Source organism: Pipistrellus kuhlii, unplaced genomic scaffold, assembly GCF_014108245.1.
Source record: "Pipistrellus kuhlii isolate mPipKuh1 unplaced genomic scaffold, mPipKuh1.p scaffold_m20_p_1, whole genome shotgun sequence".
NCBI classification, from domain to species: domain Eukaryota; kingdom Metazoa; phylum Chordata; class Mammalia; order Chiroptera; family Vespertilionidae; genus Pipistrellus; species Pipistrellus kuhlii.
Window position 1 is genome coordinate 63,832,982 of NW_023425404.1, and position 23,744 is coordinate 63,856,725.

The 23,744-nt window shown below is 54.7% G+C and overlaps 3 protein-coding genes across 14 annotated transcripts; 1 reads left to right on the forward strand and 2 right to left on the reverse strand.

Moving 5' to 3' along the window:
- The first annotated feature begins 700 nt into the window (after window positions 1-700).
- REC8 (REC8 meiotic recombination protein) lies at window positions 701-7,795 on the forward strand. Its single transcript, XM_036449956.2, has 18 exons — window positions 701-826; window positions 982-1,050; window positions 1,168-1,310; window positions 1,635-1,710; window positions 1,820-1,940; window positions 3,431-3,515; window positions 4,262-4,341; window positions 4,603-4,715; window positions 4,964-5,055; window positions 5,190-5,251; window positions 5,717-5,854; window positions 6,166-6,232; window positions 6,323-6,483; window positions 6,677-6,725; window positions 6,977-7,043; window positions 7,148-7,279; window positions 7,352-7,458; window positions 7,554-7,795. The coding sequence occupies exons 1-18, from the start codon at window positions 771-773 to the stop codon at window positions 7,643-7,645; spliced, it is 1,710 nt and encodes a 569-aa protein (XP_036305849.1). The 5' UTR covers window positions 701-770; the 3' UTR covers window positions 7,646-7,795.
- A 175-nt stretch (window positions 7,796-7,970) lies between these two features.
- On the reverse strand, window positions 7,971-16,784 carry IPO4 (importin 4). 10 transcript variants are annotated; one of them, XM_045584846.1, is made up of 30 exons: window positions 16,507-16,784; window positions 16,341-16,427; window positions 16,169-16,248; window positions 16,044-16,085; window positions 15,508-15,637; window positions 15,241-15,420; window positions 14,927-14,992; window positions 14,718-14,819; window positions 14,552-14,635; window positions 14,125-14,289; window positions 13,964-14,017; window positions 13,688-13,797; window positions 13,287-13,395; window positions 13,034-13,163; window positions 12,722-12,835; window positions 12,507-12,620; window positions 12,139-12,259; window positions 11,900-12,011; window positions 11,696-11,811; window positions 11,524-11,601; window positions 11,378-11,435; window positions 11,178-11,283; window positions 10,887-11,080; window positions 10,694-10,738; window positions 10,209-10,334; window positions 9,906-10,114; window positions 9,683-9,815; window positions 9,499-9,603; window positions 8,243-8,307; window positions 7,971-8,122 (listed from the first exon to the last, which is right to left on the reverse strand). In XM_045584846.1, the coding sequence occupies exons 1-30, from the start codon at window positions 16,573-16,575 to the stop codon at window positions 7,987-7,989; spliced, it is 3,240 nt and encodes a 1,079-aa protein (XP_045440802.1). In that variant the 5' UTR covers window positions 16,576-16,784; the 3' UTR covers window positions 7,971-7,986. The 10 variants fall into 10 exon arrangements, 9 of the variants coding, with proteins under 9 accessions (XP_045440802.1, XP_036305709.1, XP_036305719.1 ...); XM_036449816.2 differs by having other exon boundaries at window positions 7,971-8,117; window positions 8,238-8,307; XM_036449826.2 differs by lacking the exon at window positions 10,209-10,334 and having other exon boundaries at window positions 7,971-8,117; window positions 8,238-8,307.
- A 144-nt stretch (window positions 16,785-16,928) lies between these two features.
- Window positions 16,929-23,455, reverse strand: TM9SF1 (transmembrane 9 superfamily member 1). Of its 3 annotated transcripts, none has more exons than XM_036449977.1 (6): window positions 23,319-23,455; window positions 22,271-22,632; window positions 20,438-21,059; window positions 19,966-20,151; window positions 18,153-18,426; window positions 16,929-17,581 (listed from the first exon to the last, which is right to left on the reverse strand). In XM_036449977.1, the coding sequence occupies exons 2-6, from the start codon at window positions 22,613-22,615 to the stop codon at window positions 17,188-17,190; spliced, it is 1,821 nt and encodes a 606-aa protein (XP_036305870.1). In that variant the 5' UTR covers window positions 22,616-22,632; window positions 23,319-23,455; the 3' UTR covers window positions 16,929-17,187. The 3 variants fall into 3 exon arrangements, with proteins under 3 accessions (XP_036305870.1, XP_036305881.1, XP_036305862.1); XM_036449988.2 differs by lacking the exon at window positions 23,319-23,455 and adding an exon at window positions 22,985-23,120; XM_036449969.2 differs by lacking the exon at window positions 23,319-23,455 and adding an exon at window positions 22,948-23,097.
- Window positions 23,456-23,744: the final 289 nt, after the last annotated feature.

Sequence of the window (23,744 nt, forward strand, 5' to 3'; positions counted from 1 at the left end):
AAAGCAGGTCAGCCTCCGCACACACGTCCCAGGCTGTAGCTCGAGGCAGCAGCTTTCTGGATGAAACAGCCTTGTTACCAGGCCGATACAGGAGAGGCTGAGCTTTGCTCTCCTCTTATTGGTCGGCCGAAAAGCACCTCCGGGAACCCTTGTTGCTAGAGGAGAGAACGAGAGCCCATTGGTCAGGACACCTCACAATGGTCAGGCAGCTCGCACGTTCTGCCAATGGGTTCGTTTCTGCCCGGGGGGCGGGGGAGGAGAAGAGAGGGCTGTCGCTTGGACCTCGACCTTGCGGGGCAGCTTGGCGCCAGGAAGGAGCTCAGCCGCGCCGACCCCCTCCCATTGGCTGCGCCGGGACCGCCCTCTCCGCGTCTACCGCGTGCTCCGGGCGCGACCGAGGCTGTCGCTGCCGGAGCTCAGAGCAAAGGCCCGAGCCCGGCCTCCCCGCCCGCAGCCGCCGTTCCCAGGAGCCCTGCAGCCAGGCCTGCTCCGGTGAGTTCCAAGCACCACGAGGCGCGGACCCTTCGGGGCGGACGAAGGGAGCATCCCTGTGTGCCGGGTCTGCGTTTCCTCGTATCTGCCCCCTGAATCATTCATCCATCCCGTGTGTATCGGGTCCTTCATTTGGCGTCCTGGGTCCATGTGCCGCCCCGCCTGTCCAGATCCTTATTCCTCCCTGCCGGTGCTGGGACAGACTGTGCCCTAAGGAATTCCGATCGGGAGACAATCGGAGGAGCGTGAGGACGGGAAGGTGACGCCCCGGAGGGACGATGTTCTACTATCCCAATGTGCTTCAGCGCCACACGGGCTGCTTTTCCACCATCTGGTAAAAGCGGCGGGTCGGGGTGTGTGTGTGTGTGTGTGTGTGTGTGTGTGTGTGTGTGTGTGTGGAGGGGGGGAAGGGGAGGGGCAGCTGGAAGGGGCGCCTGGGATCCCCACCTGACAACCCCCTCCATCCCCACTCACTCCCACTCTGTCCAGGTTGGCAGCGACGCGTGGCAGCCGGTTGGTAAAGCGTGAATATCTGAAGGTGAATGTGGTGAAGACCTGGTAAGGCCCAGAAAGAGAGGGGTGACCTGGTACCGGTGTGGGTCAGGGGTGGGCACGGTGGGCGGGGCTGGTTCTCAGGGCTGGCCCAGCGGTGACCAGGGCACGTTGCTTCCCCAGCGAGGAAATCCTCAGTTATGTGCTGGTGCAAGTGCAACCCCCGCAGCCCGGCCTGCCGCGCCCCCGCTTCTCCCTCTACCTCTCAGCCCAGCTCCAGATTGGAGTGATCCGGGTCTACTCACAGCAATGCCAGTACCTCGTAGGTAAGGCTGCACAAAAGTGGGCCAGAGCCCTGACCGGTTTGGCTCAGTGGTAGAGCGTCGGCCTGTGGACTGAAGGGTCCCAAGTTCAATTCCGGTTGAGGGCATGTATTTTGGTTGCGGGCACATCACCAGTAGGGGGTGTGCAGGAGGCGGCTGATCAATGTTTCTCTCTCATCGATGTTCCTACTTCTCTATCCCTCTCCCTTCCTCTCTGTAAAAAACCAATAAAATAGATTTAAAAAAAAAAAAAGTGGGGCAGAGCTGAGAGGCCCTCAGCGAGGCTTGCTCTCTCTACGCTGCCCCCCCCACCCCTCCTGCCCACAGAGGACATCCAGCACATCCTGGAGCGCCTGCACCGAGCCCAGTTGCAGATGAGAATAGATATGGTGGAGACTGAACTGTGAGTGTCCCCTGGGACTGAGACCACCCAGCAGCCTTTGGTGGGGACCCTCACTGGTGGGCCTTAGCTCATCTCAGCCTCAGTCCCTGACAGCCACATTGTCTCTCAGACCCAGCCTGATGCTTCCTAACTGCCTGGCCATGATGCAAACTCTGGAAGATGCTCCGGACCCCTTTTTTGGGATGATGTCTGTGGATCCCAGACTTCCCAGCCCCTTCGATATACCTCAGGTGGGGCTCACTCTCCCGGGACCCCCTCTGAATGATGAGCTGACAGTACAGAAGGGAGTGCTGTTCCTGGACCAGTCTGACTCGGGTTAAGGGGAAGGGAGCTGTGGGAGACAAGCCTGCTCCACTTATCAAGACTGACCTAGAGTACGGTGACCAGATGTCCCGCTTTTGGCAGGACAGTCCCAATTTTTAACAATTTGTCCCGTGTACCATGGCGTTTTAAAAAAGTCCCGACTCAGGACGCGGGACAAATTGTTAAAAATCGGTGAAATGCCACTGGACGCGGAACAAATTGTTAAAAATCGGGACTGTCCCGCCAAAAGCGGGATGTCTGGTCACCTTAACCTAGAGGCAGCTCTTATCCCCATTCATCTCTACACTGTCTCCTCTGATCCAGGCCTTCATTGTCCCTAGGTTTCCCTACCCGTGTCCTTCTCCATTTATTCCTAACACCCCCCACAACTTAGACCGTGTTATTCCCTTCCTTCAAAGGCATCTTCCGTGATTCCCCGCTGTAAACAGAACACTAGCACTGAGGGCTCTGGGCCCTGGTGCGGAGCCAGCCATCCCAGGCATCTCAGCACATTCTCTGGGCATTTTTGTCTCCTGACACACCCGTCTGGCCCCTGGTCCCAGAGATGCCACATTCGGTTCTTTGCTTAAGTCCATAATGGTTACCCCTGTTCTTTATTAGTCAAATTCTACATATTCTTATAGATCTCACTCACATGCTACCCTTTTCCATGAAGCCAGAACCAAATGTTCGGGAACTCAGCCTTGTTCTATCCTTTGTGTTGACCCTTGCTGGGGTCATAAACAAACTTGTCTTCCCTCTAGACCAGTAGTTCTCAATCTTTCTGATGTCACCACCCTTTAATACAGTTCCTCATGCTGTGGTGACCCCCAACCATAAAATTATTTTCGTTGCTAGTTCATAACTGTAAATTTGCTGCTGTTATGAGTCGTAATATAAATATCTGTGTTTTCCGATGGTCTTAGGCTCTACAGCAGCGGTTCTTAGCAGGGTCGCCTAAGACCATCGGAAAACAGATATTTACAATTCATAGCAGTAGCAAAATTATAGTTAAGAAGTAGCAACGAAAATAATTTTATGGTTGGGGGTCACCACAACATGAGGAACTGTTTTAAAGGGTCACAGCCTTAGGAAGGTTGAGAACCACTTCTCTAGACCATATGTTACTTAAGATCAAGAACCCTTTTTCTCCTTTTGCCCCCCCACAACTTGATATAAGGGTGCAGTGCTTCTATCACAGATTAACTGACAAAGACTAAAACACTGGTGGGGGGAACGGGGATCATGTGGGCAGGAACGGGAGGAAAGGAGGCCAGATGCGAGTGTGTTCACTGCATGCGAATGTAAGAAGTAGGCATTAAAAGGCATCACTGTCCATTGTGTGAATAAGATTGTGGCACTGGGAAAACGGGGTTGAAGCTGACCCCTCTATTTTGTCTCCAATTCCTCTCCAAAGATTCGACACCTTTTGGAGGCTGTGACCCCGGAGAGAGGACCTGAGGAGGCCCCTCCTGAAGTCCCTAAAGAGCCTGGGAAGCCAGGTGAGCAGAGAAGGACTTCTTTCTGGTGAGAGGCATAGAAGCTCCAACAACTTAAGAAATAACCATCTTTGTCCCAACTGGTTTGGCTCAATGGATAGAGCGTCGGCCTGCAGACTGAAGGGTCCCGGGTTTGATTCAGGTCAAGGGCATGTACCTTGGTTGCGGGCACATCCCCAGTAGGGGGTGTGCAGGGGACAGCTGATCGATAATTCTCTCTCATCGATGTTTCTAACTCTCTGTCCCTCTCTGTAAAAAAAATCAGTAAAATATATTTAAAAAAAAAAGCCTGTCCAGGGTGGCTCATGGTTGAGCATTGACCTATGAACCAGGAGGCCATAGTTCAATTCCCAGTCAGAGAACATGCCTGGATTGCAGGCTCAATAACCAGTAGAGGGTGTACAGGAGTTAGCAGATTGATGTTTCTCATCATTGATGTTTTAATCTCTGGGGCCAGGACCTGATCTGGAAGTAGCTCTGCTGCTTCTTCCACCCTGAAATCAACTTTAAAATATATTTTTTTAAAAAGAGTCAGTTCTATGAGGTCAGAATTCTATCCCCATTTTACAGATGAGAAAAGTGAAGCCCATAGTGGTTAAGTAACGTATTCATGGTCATACGGCCAGTGACTAGCCTGGGTCTGACTGGAACTCAGGTTGACTTCACTCCCGAGTCCATGCTTTTGCCTCACATGGTATCGGAACTTGGAAAGGAGCAGAGTGGCTGGTGTGACTTCTCTGCCCCTTCAGACAGGACCCAGGTGTCTGTGCTGTCTCCGGAAACCATCACCCTCCAGGAAGCAGAGCCCATACGCATGCTACAGATCGACGTGAGTTATCCCCAGGCATACAGGGCCTGGGGCCTGAGCCCTGCTTCTGAGCTCAGCCCTCCTTGTATCTACTTCTCTCTGCCCAGAGTTCTGCCTTCTCTGTCTCCATTTCCCCTCTCCCTGCCCCTGGCACGGGAGTGCCCATTGGGCTACCTCGACCCTGCCCTGGGGCGTGCTTCTAAGACTCGCTCTCCTGGATTCACTTTTTTTTTTTTCAAAAATGGAATTGAGTTCCCTCTCCTTGTTCCTCCTCTCACACAGGGTGAACGAGACCTCCCAGAGGTTAGCCGTCGGGACTTGGACCTGCTCATTGCTGAGGAGGATGAAGCTATCTTGTTGGAGGAACAAGGCAGGCCTGCCTGGCAGTGTGGGATGTGCTGGACAGTCAGGCCCTGGGCGTGGGAAGCTGGGCTTGGGCAGTGCTCTCACCCCTCTGTGCTCTGAGCCCGGATCCTCTCTCTCCCCGCAGTGTCCAAGGAGGAACCCCGAGCCCCAGAAGTGGAAACTACAGTTCCCCCACTCTCACCTCTAGCTCTTCCACCGTAAGGGCAGGAACCCCTGAGCCAAGGAAGGGGTCCGTGCCAGGAGGGGTGTTCTCATCGCTCTTGTCCATTCCCGTCAGGGTGGAAGAGGCAGCAGAGCCGCTGCCAGGCCAGGCCCTGGCCCCCGAGGAGGTGAAGCCAGCAGTCTGGGAGCCTGCGGCCCTGCCTGCTGGTGAGTAGCCATCATGCCTGGGTCCTTCCCGGGGCACCTGCACAGCTGTTGCAGCAGGGCCTGAATCCCCACTTGCTGAAGGCTTCTAGCTCCTCGCCTGGGTGGCGGAGCTAGGACCTCGCCTGTTGTTGCAGAGGTGACGCCCCCGCCCCCGCCGCCCCCGCCGCTGCATCTCCCAGCCCCGCTCAGCCCAGAGGTGAGTAGCCGTCCTTCTAAGCCTTCTCTTCACTCAGAGCTGCTCCCCCATAATCAGCTTCCCCAAGCCCCAGGCTTCTGCTAGCCTACAAAAGCCTTTGTGCAGCCCTAGCCAGTTTGGCTCAGTGGATAGTGTGCCAGCCTGGGGACTGAAGAGTCCTGGGTTCGATTCAGGTCAAGGGCACATGCCCTGGTTGCAGGTTGGGTAGGCAGTATGTAGGAGGCAGCCTATCAATGATTCTTATCATTCATGTTTCTCTCCCTCTCTGAAACCAATAAAAATATATTTTTAAAAAAGCCTTTGTACAAATTAGTAGAAGGTGGCCCTACCTATCCCCCAATTTCACCAGCTGAAGGGGAGGAGCTGCCATGCTCCTGGAGTGCCCACCCAGTCCTCTCCTAGGGTACCTTGGGGGCCTGTCTGCAGTTGAGTAGCTTTGCCCCCCCCTCCTTACCCGCTCTGCAGAGGCGGCCCCCAGCCCCCCCACCTGCTCGCCGCCGCCGCCGTCGCCGCCGCCAGTTACTGTTCTGGGACAGGGAGACTCAGATCTCCAGGGAGAATTTCCAGAAACAACTGCAAACCAGAGCTCACTGCTGGGAGTGTGTGAGTGCAGCCCGGACTTTGCAGGGGATGGAGGCAGGGAGGGCCTGGGGTAGGTACATGCTGGGCCTTGTAATATCTCCTTAAATGCATGCATTGGGGTCTGCACATACTACAGCTCCCCATACTCCTTTAGTGACCCGGCCCAGCGTGTCAGCACCAGTTAAAAATCCTGCTTTTAGCAATGAGCACAGCAGGCAGGGGCACGAGCCTGGAAGGTGGAAGGCCAGAGCACTGGCACAGGCATTGCAGTAGGGAAGGGGCAGTGGGAGTGACTCAGTCTTAACTGGGCTCTGACCTTCCCTATCACACAGCCAGTGGTGCAGCCCCCTGAGAGGACCCTCAGAAGCCCCGCAGAGCTATTTCAAACTCCAACTTACTGTAAGTGACGGGAGTTGGCATGTGGGATCTTTGTTCTTGTTGTTCCTCACGCCTCAAACCCTGTCCCTGCTGCCACCTGTTCCTACCCAGCTGGCTGGCTACCCCCAGAACTGCTGGCTCTCTGGACCCACAGTGCCCAGCCACCCCCACAAGCACTCAGACGAACGCCGCCTCTGGAGCCGGAAGAGGCTGCTGAGAGGGAGGCAGCAGCTGAGGAAAGGAGAAAAACAGAGACGCCGAGTGATATCGAGGTAACTGCCCTCACTCCTTCCTGCAGGACCTGCTTTGCTTAAGCTCCCGCAGGCTGCCTTCTGCCATGTGAGCCAATGGCATCGGGCTCGGTGTCCTGGCCGTGTCAAGGCCGTTTCAGGGCGGGGACTGTTTCACTTCTGCCCCACGTGCTTCTGCAAAGTTTGGGATCTTAATTCTTTCTTTTACCCCCAGGTCCTGAGGGAGGCTCAAGAGCCCAGTGGGCCTCTTATGCTGTCTTCAGGTAAGAAGGGGCGGTGAAGACCACCACCCTAACCACTGGCCCAGGAAACTGGTATCCCAGCTGCTGCCAGTTTTTGACAGAGGGAGTATCTAACATAGAAAGCATAGATGGGTTCTCTTCAGTGCTCCCTCCTGGATGCTTGTAACAAGTCACTGCACAGCTGACATCAAGTTCACCCAGGTGGTCCCAAGGCCCCAGCTGCTCAGATCCAAGCAGACTGAATCAGGAACCCCCCCTCTCCCCCCCAACAGAGCTCTCCATAGAAGCAGCTGAGGAGGAGAAGTCTCACATCAGCCTCATCCCCCCGGAAGAGCGGTGGTAAGCAGCTAGGCCTGGCCACGTGCTAGGATGGGCATGCCTCTGGTCACCATCAATCACAGCTGCTACTCCCCTGCTCCCACCTGACTCGCATGCTCTCCTAGGGCCTGGGCTGAGGCAGAGCAGCCAGAGCCCCCTGTGTTGCCTGTGGTGCCCGAACTCCCAGAGGTGCCCATGGAGATGCCCTCGGAGCTGCCTCCGGAGGCAGAGCTGCTCTCACTGGATGCCGTGTACAGGTACCAGGGCGGGGCGGCCTCGACTGGGTGGGCCTGGTGGGGGCCTTGGTTAACAGTTCTTGACCCCTACAGGGCAGTGGCGCTGGAGCTGCAGGCCAACAGGAAGCCAGATTTCAGCAGCCTGGTGTCACCTCTTAGCCCTCGCAGGATGGCTGCCCGGGTCTTCTACCTGCTCCTGGGTGAGAGTGGGCACGTGTGTGTGTGGCGGGGAGACACACTGGCCAGAGGCCACTGTAGGGACTCCCCCTGACCAGCTCCCTTTCTGCCTTGACAGTGCTCGCAGCCCAGCAGATCTTTCGCATGAAACAAGAGAAGCCATACGGGCGCCTCCTGATCCAGCCAGGGCCCCGATTCCACTGTGGTTAGAGCCAATTCAGAAGCTGCCAAGAAACCAGCTACGTTAAACCCTGTCTTGCCTTACTAGACCCTGCCTGTCTCCTTTCTGGAATTCTCCTCTATTCTTCATGCTCTCAGAGCAGAGCTACTGTTTAAGTAGAAAATGAACTGTCTTTATTATATTATGTTGTCACAAGTCAGTTTGTGTTGTTCCATAGCATAGCGGATCCAGTCCCAGGGACAGCTCCATAAGGCATAGAGTAGCAGGGCTGGGATTCCAGAATCTGGTAAGGCATGAGGTGGAACTGGACTGAGAGGTGGTCTTGGGGCCCAGGCAGGCTGTTCTCTCTGGCCCAGCTGCAGCCCGCAGTCTAGGTGAGGCCCAGGATGGCCTGGAGCTCCTGAGCCTTGTTGCTAGGCAGTGAGCCCAGTGCTGAGTGGAAGCTGTCGGTGTGCTGTTCAGCCAAGAACTTCAGGAGCAGCAGCAGTGCGGCCTTGGTGTCTGGGTGGGATGAAGAGAGATCCAGGGAGGACTGGTCCCCAACCACTACATGTCCCAGACCCTCTGAGCCTTGCTGCTTCTTGCCTCCCCCACTGCCCTGCCCATGAAGGCCACCCTCACCTGATGGGATCTTGTCATCAGCCTGAATGAGGCTGCAGATGCGTAGAAGCTCAGGAGCCACATCTACAACCTGTGGAAAAAGGACCAACTTAGGCAGCAACAGCCCTGAGCCCAGGACTGGTGTGGGTGGTAGGGGCCAAGGAGACAGTCTCGCCGGGACCGGTTTGGCTCAGTGGATAGAGCGTCGGCCTGCGAACTGAAAGGTCCCGGGTTCGATTCCGGTCAAGGGCATGTACCTTGGTTGCGGGCACATCCCCAGTGGGGGGTGGGGGTGGTGGTGGTGGTGCAGGAGGCAGCTGGTCAATGTTTCTCTCTCATCGACGTTTCTAACTCTTTGTCCCTCTTAATTCCTCTCTGTGTAAAATCAATAAAATATATTAAAAAAAAAAAAAAAGGAGAGAGTCTCCTCCCACCACGGCTGCTGGAGCCTGACACTAATTCACAAGAATCCAAGGTAATTGTAAAACGTGAAAAGGACCCATGAAACACCACGATGACATTTTAAGGGTGGGGAGTGGAGAGGATTAGGGGATTGTGATTAAAGATTAGGACATCAGCCGAAGCCGGTTTGGCTCAGTGGTAGAGTGTAGGTCTGCGGACTGAGAGGTCCCAGGTTCGATTCCGGTCAAGGGCATGTACCTTGGTTGCGGGCACATCCCCGGTGGGGAGTGTGCAAGAGGCAGCTGGTCGATGTTTCTCCCTCATCGACATTTCTAGCTCTCTATCTCTCTCCCTTCCTCTCTGTGAAAAATCAATAAAATATATTTAAAAAAAATAAAAATAAAAAAAATAAAGATTAGGACATCAGTCCAAACCTAGCTACTTGGTGCGGTCAAATCTCAACAGAAAGCAAAGCTGCTCTGACTGGAATGGATGGTGAGGTGGCCCAGCCTGGTAGCCAAGCTCACAAAGCAGCCTGAAAGAGCCCTGTTCTAGGAAACCAGCCTGGTGGGGTTGTGACTAATGGACCGAACCAGAAGGGGAGGCTCCCTGAGGAAAAGTGCTATGTGGTGAGAATGTTGTCGCAGGCCAACTCTGCCGATCACTGAGAAGTAGCTCTGCTCAGAGCAGGAAGAACAGCACTTCCACTCACAGGATAGGCCTGGCTACCAATCCTTGCAGAGGAATCAATGAGAAAGCAGAATAGGGTGTGCCAAAGGGCAGCTTAAACCATCACTCTGCATCACCTACAACTGAGGGCAACTCTGCCTATCACTGAGAAGGGATCATTAAGATTCCCTGAGGGCTCTGGCACGGTTACCTGTTCAGGGCTGTTCTGGTACAGGAAGCTGAAAAGGTGTCCTATGGTGACCCACTCCTCCAAGTCCTCCTTCAGTGGCAGGGCGTGCAGCAGAGCAGCCAGCACCTGGACAGACGGATGGCTCTGGTCTCTTGCCCCAGACCCTCCTCAGCTTCCTACCACTACCCAATACCCCTATCCTCACCTGGGGATCTGGTTTCCTTGTGGGACTGGCCATCAGTAGGCGGGCCAATGCCCCACAAATGTTATCATGGACCCGATCATGGCGCTCCCGTGCCAGGAGGGGCAAGAGGAGCCCCACCAGCTTGGAGAAGTATCTGATCCGTGGTCAAGGAGAAGGCACTCTCATCCCCAAGCCCAGGGACTCTCCCAATCCCACCCCAGCCACTCTTGTGAGCCGAGGATACTCTTGGGCAGGGCGGCCCCCGTGCTCAGCCAACACGCCCAGCCCAAAGATGGCATTGCTCCGCACTTCGGGGTCCGTCTCCCGGGCAGCGCTCAGCAGCACGGGGAGCAGGCGGGACACAAACTGGGCTGAGGCGGCACCCAGGCCCTGAATGGACTCCGCCAGCGTCCCCACTGCAAAGGACTTCTCGGCCACTGTGCAGCCCTGTTTCTGATGGGAGGAGTGAGTGCACATCAGCCTGGGACTGGGACACAATGGGGCGCTGGGCAGAATGGGGTTTGAAGCCAGAGGGTAGGGCACTCACCGTCTTGCAGAGCAATAATGGCAAGAACCCAGCAAAGAAGGGGGCAAAGGTGTCTCCCCCTGCTGCAGCTGCCAGGGCAGGAATGGCCTCACCAGCGTACTCTAGCAGCATGGCATCGTATTCAGCCTGTGGGGCCAGGTCAGGGCTGGAGCACCAAGCAGCTCTGGACTGGCACCTCCCACCACGCTCCTCCAGTGCTCAGGGTGGTCCCTCCCAGGGTGGGCTTGTTTGTGGGAGGGCCAGCTTTTTTTCCTGGCCCTCCTACTCTCATCTATCATCCCAAGCCCACCCTCAATCCCCACCTCCAGGAAGCCTTCCTTGAACCCTGACTGTCTGAGTGGGAGCGTGTTGTAATGTTCAGAGCCATTACCAATCTTTTGGTAGCCCTGGCTCCCCTAGGCCAAGCCCAAGTGCACTGTCCACCCTGCCCTGTGGAGACTACCAGAAAATTACCTGGTCTCACAGTTTGCATCCATAGCTCTCACCTGGTCCTCGTCCTCCTCCTCCTCCTCCGTGTCCTGACAGGCTGTCTGTGGGAAGTAGCTCAGCTCAGTCAGCTCTCTTGCCCCTTCCCCTCTCCACTGGGTGAGGGCATGGGGAGCTGGACCTGTAGCCTCTGACCCTCCCCATCTGGGGCTGCGCCACCTCTGCCTCCTGCAGCCCACCTGCCGTGCTCACCTTCCGCTGCAGCACAGCCTTGAGCATGTTGCAGAGCTCAGCGAGGCGCCCCGGGGGCTGCAATGCAAGGGCCCCACAGCTGCGCAGCACCCCAGTCAGGGCCTCCAGCACGGCCATCACCACCTGGCGCTCCCGCTCCCCGTATACTGCCTGCATGTAGGACGGGACCACCTGGGCCAGGATGACCTGCAGAGCTGAGGACATGAATGGCTGAAGTCCTGCTCAGGTCCTGCCCTTCTAACCCCAACCTCTGGTTCCAGAGGCCCCAGCCTGGCCCGGCCCCCTTCTCACCAGCAGTACTGGGCTCTGAGGGGCAGCTTTGAGAGATCTTATGCAGCGCACAGCAGAACTGTCCCAGAGCCTCATGGGCTGCCTTTCGCACGTTCAGGTGAGGGCACTGCAGGATGAGGAGAGGAATGTGCCTGCTCTGTGCAGGGGGAACACAGGGCCCCTGACTCAGTGTCCACCCACTTCACCCACTGTCCACTCACCTCCAGAAGTTTGAATACTTCTTCAAAGACTCTCTCCATGTAGGGAAGGAAGGCCACACTGTGAACAGACACATGGCCATGGGGAAGGGGCTCCCAGGCAGAGGACCCAGTGCCAGGAACCCAGTGCGGGAAGGGCCGATACTCACCTGGTGTTCACAGAGATCTCCCCCAGGGCAGCACAGGTGTCTTCCTTCTCATCGAAAAAGGCGTTTTCCACGCTGTACCTAGAGTAAGGTAAAGAGTTAGCAGCGATCAGGCACCAGCAGGAACAGGCCCCTTGTCCAAAGCTAGGATTCCTAAAATGATACCCCTCCGCACCCTGAGATCTCTGAGTCATCCTCCTCTTCCTCGTCCTCATCCATGAGTTCCTCCTCTTCCTCTCCGTCACTCTCATCATCAAACAGAAGAAAGGAGCTGCTGCTGTCGTACTGAGGCTGGACAGAGGAGGCTCAGCTGGTTTAAGGAGATTTATCTCACCCTGGGCGGGCCTTCCCCAACCGCCTCGCCCTCCCGTCTGCTCACCACAATGCCCTCAGTGGAGCGCAGCGACAACAGCATGAGTGTGGTGATCTGTGGCAGGTAGGGTGCCAGGCTCTCACCCATCAGCCCCGACAAGGCTGCAAACAGGCTGTACCTGGTGGAGGCAGGTGGAAGCTGACAGTCCTGCCTACGACAGCCAGACAGGATGGGGAGCCAGGGAAACCTCTGGTCCAGAACCAGAGGACTGAGGGTGGAGCGGGGACAAACGAGGCCTCACTCACGTGCAGCGCCGCAAGTCAGGGTCGTCTACCTGGTCACACAGGCCCAGCCCCAGCTGGCAGCACTCCTCAGCCAGGGGCCTCATGGGCTCCCCCACTGCTCGTGCCAGCACCCCCAGTGTCTCTGTGGGGGCAAAGACTGGGTTAGCACTGAGATGTGGAGCTGGACTGAGGAATGCAGGGCCAAGGCCTGGGGGCCAAAGGTGGCAGACGGAGGTAATTCAGAAATCCCACCTACTCTTAGATAAAATGGGAATGCCTTCCTCACTGAGCTGGGACCCCTGGGCTGCTCTGGGGAGATGTCTGTCAACAGCAAGTGAGCACGGCCCTTCCCTGGCACTGGGAGTCCTGCCTGGGAGCCCCTTCCTCACCCAGGCTCTGGATCCGCAGAGGCTGCAGGTCCTCGTGGCCTGTCACCAGGAAGTCCCGCAGGTGTTCCATGACGGTGGGGAAGTAGGGCAGCAGGGAGGCCTGGGCGGCCGTGGCTGAAGGACAGAATCAGATTGGGATGTGGGGGGTGTCGGGACCAACTGCCACAGGCTTTCTGGTGAACCCTGCACCCCATCTCCTGCCTCCTCCTCCTCACCAATGGCCCCCAGGGCGCTCACGGCCAGCTCCTTGGCCCGGGGGCTGCTGGGGTTCCTCAGAGGCTGCAGCATGCATTCCATCAGCTCCGGGAGGTAGGGCTGCACTTTTGGCCCTGTGGGAAAGGCACCCCTCTCAACCAAACCGGGTCTCCCCTTCTGGGGGTCCAACTGGTTGCAGGCTGACACTCCTTGTAGCCCTGCTACACCTTTCTCCCGCCACAGGCAGCAGTTCTAGGAGTGGCATATCCTGCCCCACTTCAGCCAAAGCTATGGCTTTGTCCCCTACCTCACACCCCAACTGCCATCACTACCTAGATTCTCCACAAAATTCTCAAGGGCATAGCAGGCCTTGGATAGATGGTGTGTGTGCCCAGGAGACACGGACTTCAGGTAGGCAAGGAGCAGTGGCATCACCTCCCGTGAATAGCTGCTGATCTGAGGCTGTGGGAGAGAGCGAGCCCTGAGTCAGCTCAACCGCAGGGCACATTCCTTCACCTCAGTGCCAATGGCAGAGACATGAAGGCGGCCCTGGGACAGGTGCCACCCACACGCAGCCCCGCTGACCTGTAGGTTATCTGAGAACTGGCCCAGGGCAAACAGCGCAGCATTACGCACAACCTGCGACGGGTCCTCCAGGCCCTTGCACACGATCTGCAGGAGTGGAGGCAGCAGTCTGGATGAGGCAGGACAAGAGAACATATTCTGAGGAGCAGGAACCGAGAGACCTAGGCTGAGCTGCTCTCCTGTTTCCCCTGGGAAAACCAAGGCTTGTTCCATCATCAGATGATAGGTACCACCCCCTGGTCCCTGTAGCTGGGATAGCAATTTATCTTTCAATCTCAGAATACTTCTGAGATTAGAGGGTAAACATTATTGATAATTAGGCATGAATGACAAGCATAGGCCAGGACTACCATGGGCCATGTGGTCCTCCTTCCCACAGTCTGTAAGACGGAAATAAACACCTCTGCCTGATGTGGTCGCTGGCTCCATCAGACAGCACGGCCAGCACCAGGAACCCAGCCTTACGCTGGTATGGCTTCTCACTCCGCAAGGCCTCTTCCAGCATGGGCATCTGGGGGAGCACAGGACACTCTCCTGAAACCCCAGCACAAGCCTGCCCATTCTTTTGGCAACAGGCCCTCCACACCCATAAGGGCCCAAATATCCTCCACCTTGGGGGACCAGGTGAACCTGGGGGTAGGGGCACTTGGGTACCAGAAGAATGGAGCCACACTTACCAGCGGGGAAAAGAGCTTCTCAGGGGGCAAATGTAGTGCCAACATGTCCACAACCTACAAAATGACAGGGAAACTTTGCTGGACCCGATCTCTGGCCCCCAATCTCCTACAGTCACCTAACACCCACCCAGCCCCCGCCCTGCCCCGGTCTCATATCCCACCTGTACAGCAAAGTGCTTGGGTGTCTCTCCCACCAGCCCAATCTCCGGTTCTTCCTCCTCTGAATCCTGGTCCTCAGGATCCAGCTGGCCCAAGGGGGGCTCCGCAGCCATAATGGGGAAAAGGGTGTGCAGCAAGGAGGGCAGGAGACGATGCTTCAGCAAGGCCTTGAAAGAGAGGGTGGAAAGGTGTCCCTCAGAATCTGTTCCCCAGATGGACTCACATGAAACATTTTAGCCTTCCAGGCCAGAAAGGGGTCTAGTAGGAGATTTCAAATCTCCCAGCCAGGAGCCAGGATGAGGACAGACCAAGTCTTAAGCACCTTAGCTGTGGTACTTTAGATACTCCAAGACTGTAAAAAAAACAAACACCCAAGAGTGAGATAAGGGATGGAGGTGGCATTGTGTGTATCAGAGGGCACTCACTCACCTTGCTCTTGACTTTGACCAAAAAGGTGAGGCTGCAGAGAATACGTACACGTACTGCATCACCCAGAGTTGTGTTTCCAGCCACCTGTCCAGAGACTAAGGTGAATCAGAAATAGGCAAAAAAAATCCAGAACTAGCAGCGAGGGCCATGCCCACCCCATGCTCACCCCAAGGCAGAATGAGAGGATCTCGGAGAGGTGGGAGGTGATGACAGGCATCTCTGACTCCAGCAATTCATCCAGGGCCTCCATGGCCTCACAGGCCTTTGCCTGCCACACAGAAAGACAGGTCAGAGGGTTACCAAACTACTGTCCCGTGGACCAGGCTGGAGCTCCTGCTCTTCCCTTCCATCAGAGGCCCTGCCCAATGTCCTCACCTCATCGACAGAGATCAGAGTCTGCACGGCCGTGAGGAGCTTGGGCACTAACACTCGTGCTAGAGGCTGGAGGACAAAGGATGAGTTGAGTCCCAGAGAACATGATGCAGCTTAATCTCAGGCCCCAGAAGCTGGCAGCTTCCTTGAAATCTGGACACAGGAACAGCCCAGGTACAGCCACCCAGTCTCCCCTCTCAATTGTTAGGAAGGACAAAAGGCAGAGAAAGAATCTAAAATAGCTCTGTGTCCTGCAAGGGTAAGGACATAAAGGCTTGATAATAGGGGGCCAGGGAAGGTGAGGGCCCACATCTCACCACGTCATCAATGCCGAAGTAAGGGGCCATGGTGGTCAGAGTGCGCAGAGAGTAGAAGAGGAGCCCAGGAGAGCCCACCTGACCAAGGGTCTCATTCAGAAGCCGAAGAAGCTCCCGGTGGTGGGGTTGGAAGGCCTCAGGCCGGGAGGTCACCACCACACTTAGCAGCATAAGCCCCATCTGTCCAGGAGCAGGGGTGAGAAGGAAAAACATATGTGGTCTATCCAGCCTCTGGGTCCCTCCCTCCTGCCAGCCTTGTGACAGTACCTCTCTCTCAGGGATGTGGGTACTGTGGGTACTGTGCTGAAGCAGCTGCAGGAGCTGAGGCCAGGCCTCCAGGCCTTCCTTCCGAAAAATAGTGGCTGAGAGCTGGGCCAGGCTAAGGCTCACATTGTGCCTGTGAACAGGAGAGATTCCCAACCCCCATCATCCTCCAATACCCTCCCCTGCACATGCCGGCCCTGCCTCCACGGGGTGGTCAAGAGAGAAACTTCCAGGCGGAGACACATGAGACAGAGGCTCAGGGGGAAATCAACAGCATGGTGGGTGTATAATCTGGCGAGCTTGACCTCATTCATACTGAATTTCAGTTCCATTCTTCAGCAGAACATCACGGCACATTCTCAAGAACTTCTGTCTTCAACACACCTTTAGAATCCTTGCTCTACCCTTGGACTAAAACTGAAGTCCCTGCCCCCCAACTCCCAGCCTGGAGTTGAGAGAGAAGCCAGAAACCCAGAGTGGGTATCAGCCTGGTGCCGGTTAGGATCCAGGAGGAGGTGGCTGGGTCGGGGAGAACTTACTCTGTCTCTCTCTGGAGGGTTGTCAGGACCAGGGACTTGAGGCTGGAACACAGGGGCGGGCAGGTGTTTGTCCTCCGCCCGCCCCTCCCGGCCGGGCCCGCCCCATCCCGCCCCGCCCCGCCCACCTCTCCCGGTGCTCCGCCGCCAGCCTGCGCCAGCGGGTGTTGAGTCGTCTGCGGATCAGCACGGCCGCGAACTGGCGGATCTGGGACGAGGAAGCAGGCACGTGAGGGTCTGGGCAGGAGCAGGGCCCGGGCCATGGCGCACTGTGGGGAGCTCGGCGGGCGGGGGCCTCACCTGGGGGTCGGTGGCCGAGGCCAGGAGGTCGCAGAGCGCGGGCAGTGCGGCGGGGTCCCGGAGGGCGGTCTGAAGCTGCTCGGTGGCCTGAGGGAGGCTGGGGGTCAGAGTCGGGTTTTTCCCGCAATCTCCCGATCGCCCCGGTCCGGCCCCGCCCGCCCTGTACCCGGCGGATGCGCTCCGTGTCCGGCAGCAACAGCTCCCGCAGGATCTGTTCCAGGCCCGCGGGCTCCATGGCAGCTGCCGAGTGGCCGTTACTTAGCCAGCCGGGAGGTGGGAGGGTCTGCACGTGGAGGCTCCGAAACCCACTTCCGGCGGAAAGGGCGTTGCTCCACGACCCTCCCGTCGCCAGGGTGATTCAACTTGCTTCCCGCAAGAGCACCGGCTCCTCCACTTCCGCTGGGCTAAGCACGATTGAGCCGCGGAAACTGTGCCCAGCCGAAGTAGGTTCCTCCTGCCGAGAGTTCCCAAGCTCCGTGGAACACAGAACTCCGTGAATTCCGGGGTCAGCCCGGCTTCCTAAGGGACGCGGCCTGTAAAGGCAGGTTTCGAGTTCCTATATCCAGACCAAACCCTCCAACTACAGGATCCTTTTTCTTAATAAATTTTATTTTGATAATTGTAAAAAGAAAAAATCAGGACCAAAACTAAGGCAACTTAAAAAGTTCAAATATATATATTTCTTATATAATAGAGATTTATAATTTCTGGAACTTCCCGGGGAAGGGAGGCCCCAAGGGCAAGGGGAAAGGCAACAATGCCATCACACAATTCAGTCAGGGGAGATGTTGGGAAGAAACAAATTAAGCGTGAAGAAAGGGAGAGAAGAGCAGTTTGCCACCCAAAACTAGTCCATTTTGAGGTTAACATAGATATAACGGATGAACTTTAGGGAAGAAAAAAAGGAGATGGTGCCCAGCATGAGGAAGAAGATGTAACCAGTGAGTAAGGAGTAGCCAAAGAACTCCACTGTCTGTACCGCCCCTGACATGTTGGAGCGCCTGGCATAGTAGAAGACTGAGTAGAGGAAGATGAAGAGCCCAGTGGAGCCAACACTCAGTACAGATCGCCACCACCAGCGGTAATCCTCCCCTGACAACTGGAAGTAGGTGAGCGCAATGGAGATGCAAGCCCCCACACTCAGCAGGATGGCAAAGACAAAGAAGAGGATGCCATACAAAGTGTACTGCTCCCGACCCCATACTGTGGCAAAGATGTAGTACAGCTCCACAGAGATGGCACTGTGAAGAGAAGAGACAAGACACTGCGTTAGAGGGCTGTGCACTGCCAGCACAGTGGCCAGGCTAAAAGCTAGCCATCACCCTTCCAGTGTCACTTGTGGCAATTGGGTCCAATCTACTTTGCCCTGGGGTTCAGAGTTTGTTGGGGATTCTTTTACCTATGATCAGCTGCCTTCATTTTAAGAACATTTTTGATAAGCTGAGAGCAGGGATCTTGACTGTTTTATTTTCTATTGTATTATCTGCCCACCACTAAGAAGTACTCAACAAATTGAATGAGTAATCAAATGGGCTTTAAGTCACATAGCATTTGCAAACACTAAAGTCAGAAATCAGGAAGATGGTGAAAGGAGCAATTTCTCTGGACAACTTTACAAGTGAGACACATCATATTAGTACTGATTCAAACTCAGTCCTGCTCGGAGAAAGAAGGGACCCTTTAGTGATCTCTTAATGGTACAGCTGAACCAGAGATTGTCACTGACGTTGGGTTAGGGCACAGGGTGAGTGGGGAAAGGAAAAGCCGAGGTCAGAAACCTGAACGTGATGCCATAGGATACGGGGAGGATACCTGAAAGGCAGGAAGCCTCCAACAGTCATGTGGATGAGAGTAGACTTGTACCAGGGCTGAGGCGGGATTTCCCTGGCGATGTTCTTGGTGCGACAAGGTGCGTCAAAGGGGTTAGCATTGTTCTTCCCGAAGATACCGCCAATGACGGTGAGGGGAAAGCCCACCAGCAGCCAAACCGTCAGAAGCAGCAGGATGGTGGTGACTGGCAAAGCCTGTGTCGAACCATTGGCCCAGTGTACTGAGTTCACCACGCTCCAGGTCAGGAAGAAAGGCACTGCAAGGATGGGCCCCCAGAGAGAGGGTCAGTACTGGGAGCTACATCCCTGGGGGCACCCACTCGCACTGCTCCCAGGCAGATGCCACCCTTTCCTGTTCCACTTCTTGTTCCTTATCTTCCCAACACCCCTTCCCTCCCATCCATTACCATTAAGGATCAAGGCAGCTTTACATAATGATCTAAGACTGACACAAATCCACCTGCCCCCCAGGGCCTGTCCTGCTGTGGTATCAATGATTCCTAACGGGAAACATTCCTTTCCTTCAGAAAGGCCTGGTTCAACCATAAATGTGATGGAATATAAATCAGACCTTCAGCATTGGGAACATGAAAGTTTTAGAATGCAAATTACTACTGCCTTTAAAAGGTTATACCAGCTTGAAGGCTAGAGTGTGGTAGCCCACCTCAAAAATAAGAAAATTAAACGCTAGCAGTTTGGCTCAGTGGCTAGAGTGTTGGCCCATGGACTGAAGGATCCTGGGTTCGATTCTGGTCAAGGATATGTACCTTGGTTGCAGCCTCGATCCCCATGCAGGAGGCAACCGCATCGATGTGTCTCTCTCTCTCTCACATTGATGTTTCTCTTTATCTCTTCCCCCTCCACTCTTTCTGAAAAAAAATTAATGGAAAAATATCCTTAGGTGAGGATTAATAAAAAAATAAGAAGGAAAAAAAAAATTCGAGTAACAAAAAATAAATTCAAGAGTGTAATCTCAATGTAATAGTTGAGACTACAAGCTCTAGAGTTGGACTGCTCGGGTCTGAAACCTGGTTCACTACTTTTTAAAAACATATATATTAATTTCAGAGAGGAAGGGAAAGGGAGAAAGATAGAGACATCGATGATAAGATAAAATTATTGATTGGCTGCCTCCTGCATGCCCCCTACTGGGAATTGAGCTGCAACCTGGGCATGTGCCCAGACCAGAATCGAACTCAGAACCCTTCAGTCCATAGACTGATGCTGAGCCAAACTGGCTAGGGCTGGTTCACTACTTTTTTTTGTTAGTCCTCACCAGAGGATAGTCTTTCATTGATTTTTTTTTTTTTAATAGTGAAAAGGGAGAGGAAGACATAGAGAAACGTGTGCCTCAACCAGGGCAGGGACTGAGCCTGCAACTGAGACATGTGCCCCTGACCGAATCCAACCTGGGACCCTTAAGTCAACAGGCCAACATTCTATCTACTAAGACAAGCTGGTTAAGGCTGGTTCACTACTTTTTAGGAGTTTAATCTCAGACAGGCTACTTAACATGTCTGAAATTAAAAATGGGGGCAATATTACCTACTTCATAGAGTTATTGTGAGCCTTAAATAAGATGAAAGCATGTTGAGTACTTACCACAATGCCTAGGACATTTTAATGGCTTCATATTTTTAACCATGCAAAATAAATGCATTCTTGTCTTTTGAATGGTTTTCTTATTGTTTTTTGTCTTCCTATTGTCATTCCCTTGGAGCCTCTGATTCTATCCCAGGTTCCATGATGAATTCTAAATTCCTAAGTTGGCCCACCAGCGAAAGGGCAATTCTCACCAGAGAAGAGACTGGTGGTAAGAATGATGTTCCACACCCAACGCTCGCCTCCGATCTGCCGGTAGAAGCGGCTGGACACATAGCCAGAGATGCAGCAGGTCAAGGCATACAACAGGATGGCTGCTGAGTTAATGGCCCCGTGATGGTGCACATTGAACATGCCAAGCAGCGCCATGACAATAATGCCTGCAGGGCGGTAGTGGAAAATCTGTGTTAGGTCTCACCTGTCCCTCTTATGGCAATTTCATAGGAATTAGCCCCCTTCTCCCAGACCCAAGGCCTCCAGCAAAACACTATCTCCCACTTCTGTTGTCCAGAAAACCCACAATTAGAATATACCCATCCTTGCTAGAGCCATCTCACCCTTAGTCTGCCCCTCACCTTGGACAGATCTGCCGATTCTTTTTGAACAAACCACCTACTTGCATGTAATCCTTTAGAAATAATCACTGGTTAATTTTTATCACCTCACCAGTGCCAAGGGCCAGGAACTGGGCACCCACACCAAGCACAGCGCAGAGCAGACCACGGTATGGAGGGAAACGGAAGACATCTGTATGGATGATTTTCCAGCCATTGTCACCTTGGTCAAAGTCATCACCAGAACCTGCAGAGGTTGTCTCCTCATCCAAGTTGTACCGAGCCAGGTCATTCCGAAGCACACGCATGAGAATGACAGCCACGAAACCCACCAGTAAAAACACAAGCACCATGGAATTAATGATGGATAACCAATGGATTTCCAGTGTCCGGGGGAAGAAACCACCGTCATCACCACGGCGCCTGTCACTCCGCCGCTCCACGGAAGTCTCAGACCAGCGCACACTGTAAGTGTGGGTGAGGCCTAGAAGCTCATCAGGTCGTAATCCATCTAAACTGTGGGGCTTGACGTCCCGCACTGAGACATTGGCAAATATAATTCGATCTCCATGGAATTCCAGGTGAAAATCCAAATGGGTCCAGAGTCCTATCTTGTGGCTGTGAGGCAGGAAGCCACTCTCCTCCATGTAGCCCACAAAGCCACGGAGTGGCAAGTCGTCCACCACAAATTCAAAATAGTACAATTCCTCGATGGCCTGGCGCAGCTGTTCCACCTACAGAGAGCAAGTCAGGAATCAGACAAGGCCTCCCTGGCACAGGGTTAAAGAAGTGTTTCTCAACTTTGGGACTATGGACATTTGGGGCTGAATAATTCCTTGTTGTTGGATGATGTAAAATATATCATTCCTGGCTTCTCACTAGAGTGACATCCCTCCCTCAATAATGACAATCAAAAATATCTCCAGCCCTAACTGGTTTGGCTCAGTAGATAGAGCATTGGCCTGCAGACTGAAGGGTCCCCGGTTCAATTCTGGTCAGGGGCATGTACCTTGGTTGCGGGCACATCCCCAGTATCAGGTGTACAAGAGGCCACTGATCAATGTTTTTCTCATTGATGTTTCTAACTCTCTATCCCTCTCCCTTTCTATAAAAAAATCAATAAAAATATATTTTTAAAAATCTCCAGGCAGTGCCAAATGTCCCTTGGGAGACAAAACTGCCCCTTGTCTAGATCGTCTGGGTTAAACCCAAGTATGTTGTGATTCTCCAAGAGCAAGTATGACTTGACAGGGTGAAGGCCTAGAAAAAGGAGAGAGGCAAAGTGTAAGAGGGTCTAGAGTAGATTAAGGGAAAGTATCCAAATATAAGATTTGCTAAAGAAAATGATATGACAGCCCTGTCTGGTGTTGCCAAATGGTTAGAGCATTACCCCACGCACCAAAGGGTTTGATTCCTGGATAAGGGCACATTCCTGGGTTGTGGTTCACGCCCTGCCCCCAATTAGGGCTTGTGTGGGAGGCAACTGGTCAACGTGTCTCTCTCACATCAATGTTTCTCCTTCTTTCCCTTCCTCCCAGTCTCTGAAAAGCAATGGAAAAACATACCTAGTGAGGATTAACAAAAAAAAAAGAAAATAGGGAAATTAAGAAGAGTGTAAAGGAGCCAATTATGGAAAGGCTGAAAGGTAAGTATGGATGGAAATAACTTGTAGCAGTGATAGTTGGGAGCTTACTACCAGAGAGACGCTTGAGTCAGGAGTCCTGGGCTCTAATATCAGCTCTGCAAATCGCTATCCATGTAAATTTAAAAAGTCACCTCTGAGCAAAGTACTGTTTCTTCAACAACTGAATGCAAATAATACCAGCTGCCCTGCCTGTCACATGGGGTTGTAGTTAAAATCAAGTCAGATCTTTCCATAGGTGTGATGCACTGTTATTAGTCCCTGAGAGGGAGGCTAAGTTCTAGCCAATGCAGAAAGACTGACCTGTGCAGAACTGAGCTGCATGTGGCACAGAATTCTCTTTTCCACATTCTCTCGAAAGCGAATCTCATACAAAGACTCGGCCATTCTGTCACCATCCAGCACTTCACCGAGGCTAAGGCTTTTGTGCCGTATCTTCTCAGGGCAGCAGACTGGAAGCTGATAGTAGTGGTAAGTCTCCTGAGGGTTATGGTAGGGTCCCACTTTGTTGACATACAGAATGACAGGGTCGCCGGCTTTGTAGTGTGTCACGCCTGCCACCCCTGGCTCACGGCTTGTGCTCAGCAGCAGCATCAGGAGTGGCAACCACTGGCAGTTCCAACTTCTAGGGGGCCCTAAGACTGTCATCCTTAAGGCAGTGGAACCTGTTTGGGAGAGGGCTGAGGTTATGGAAACCAGCAATCAACTCACGATGTCCCAAGTCAAGCCTTTCAATTGAGTGCTGCTCAATAATTGCAATTCCTCCCATTGGAGTATCTGACCTAAAGCCATCTCCTGATCCCCTACACCACACCACGTTTCTGTCTTCTGTCCCGAAGGCTGGGCTGCACCTCTGCTTTCTTGTCCTCAACCCGGAGTTCCCCCACCTCCCACAGCCCACCTGCTCCAGGCTCCCCCCCATCCCCCCCCCCCGCGCGCGCTCCAGCCCGTTGCCATGACAACGCCACGCGGCCTCGCACCTCCAGCACCTTCCCGCCGCAGTCCCGGGGTCCTCACCGCGCGGGAAGGGCTGGCCGAGGCGGCGCCAGAAGCCCCGTAGCTGCCCTTGGGTTCCCGCTGGGGTCTGCCCCAGAGCTGCGCGCTCGCGGCGGCCTGCTGAGGACCTGGGGACAGGCCTCCATGGGGTTGGCCACCGCTGTGCCTGATCGTAGCGGCTGCAGTCACACCACGTGGGACCCCGCACTCCGCTCAGTGAAGTGCTCGCTGATGAGCTTCGTGAAGCGGCAGATCCGGCCCAGCTCTGGAGACCGCTCAAGGCTCAGCCTGCCTCTCCCTGGGCGGGGGGCCCTCCTGGCGATCGGGAGAGCAGCCCGAGACACGTCAGGCTTACCACTTCCGCTCTCACCCGCGGGGACCTCAGCCCGGCTGGGAGCTTCTTCCTCACGTTAAAGGGGACGGCGGCCCCGCTGACGCTGACGGGTTCCTGAGCCGGGCTGCCGACCGGGGCTGGCTCTCTAGATAAGGACGCTTTTTCGGGAAGAGTCGCCGGGCCGCCCTCCTGTCCCTGGGAAGGTTTGGGGCGGAGGCCTTGAGAGCAGTGCCCGTGAGCGCGCTCAGTGACTTTCCGGGATGTGGACCCGGGCGGCGGCCGCGCCCACACCTGGTGGACGCCCCGAAGCGTTTGCCGGCTGCTCCAGTGGCTTTCGCCACCGACAGCTGAGGCCTAGACCTGAGCGGTTCACGGTCCCCAGCCCGGGCCTGGTGAGGCTTTCAACACAGCCCACACAGGGTCCTAGAGCCTGGATCTCCCCCCCCT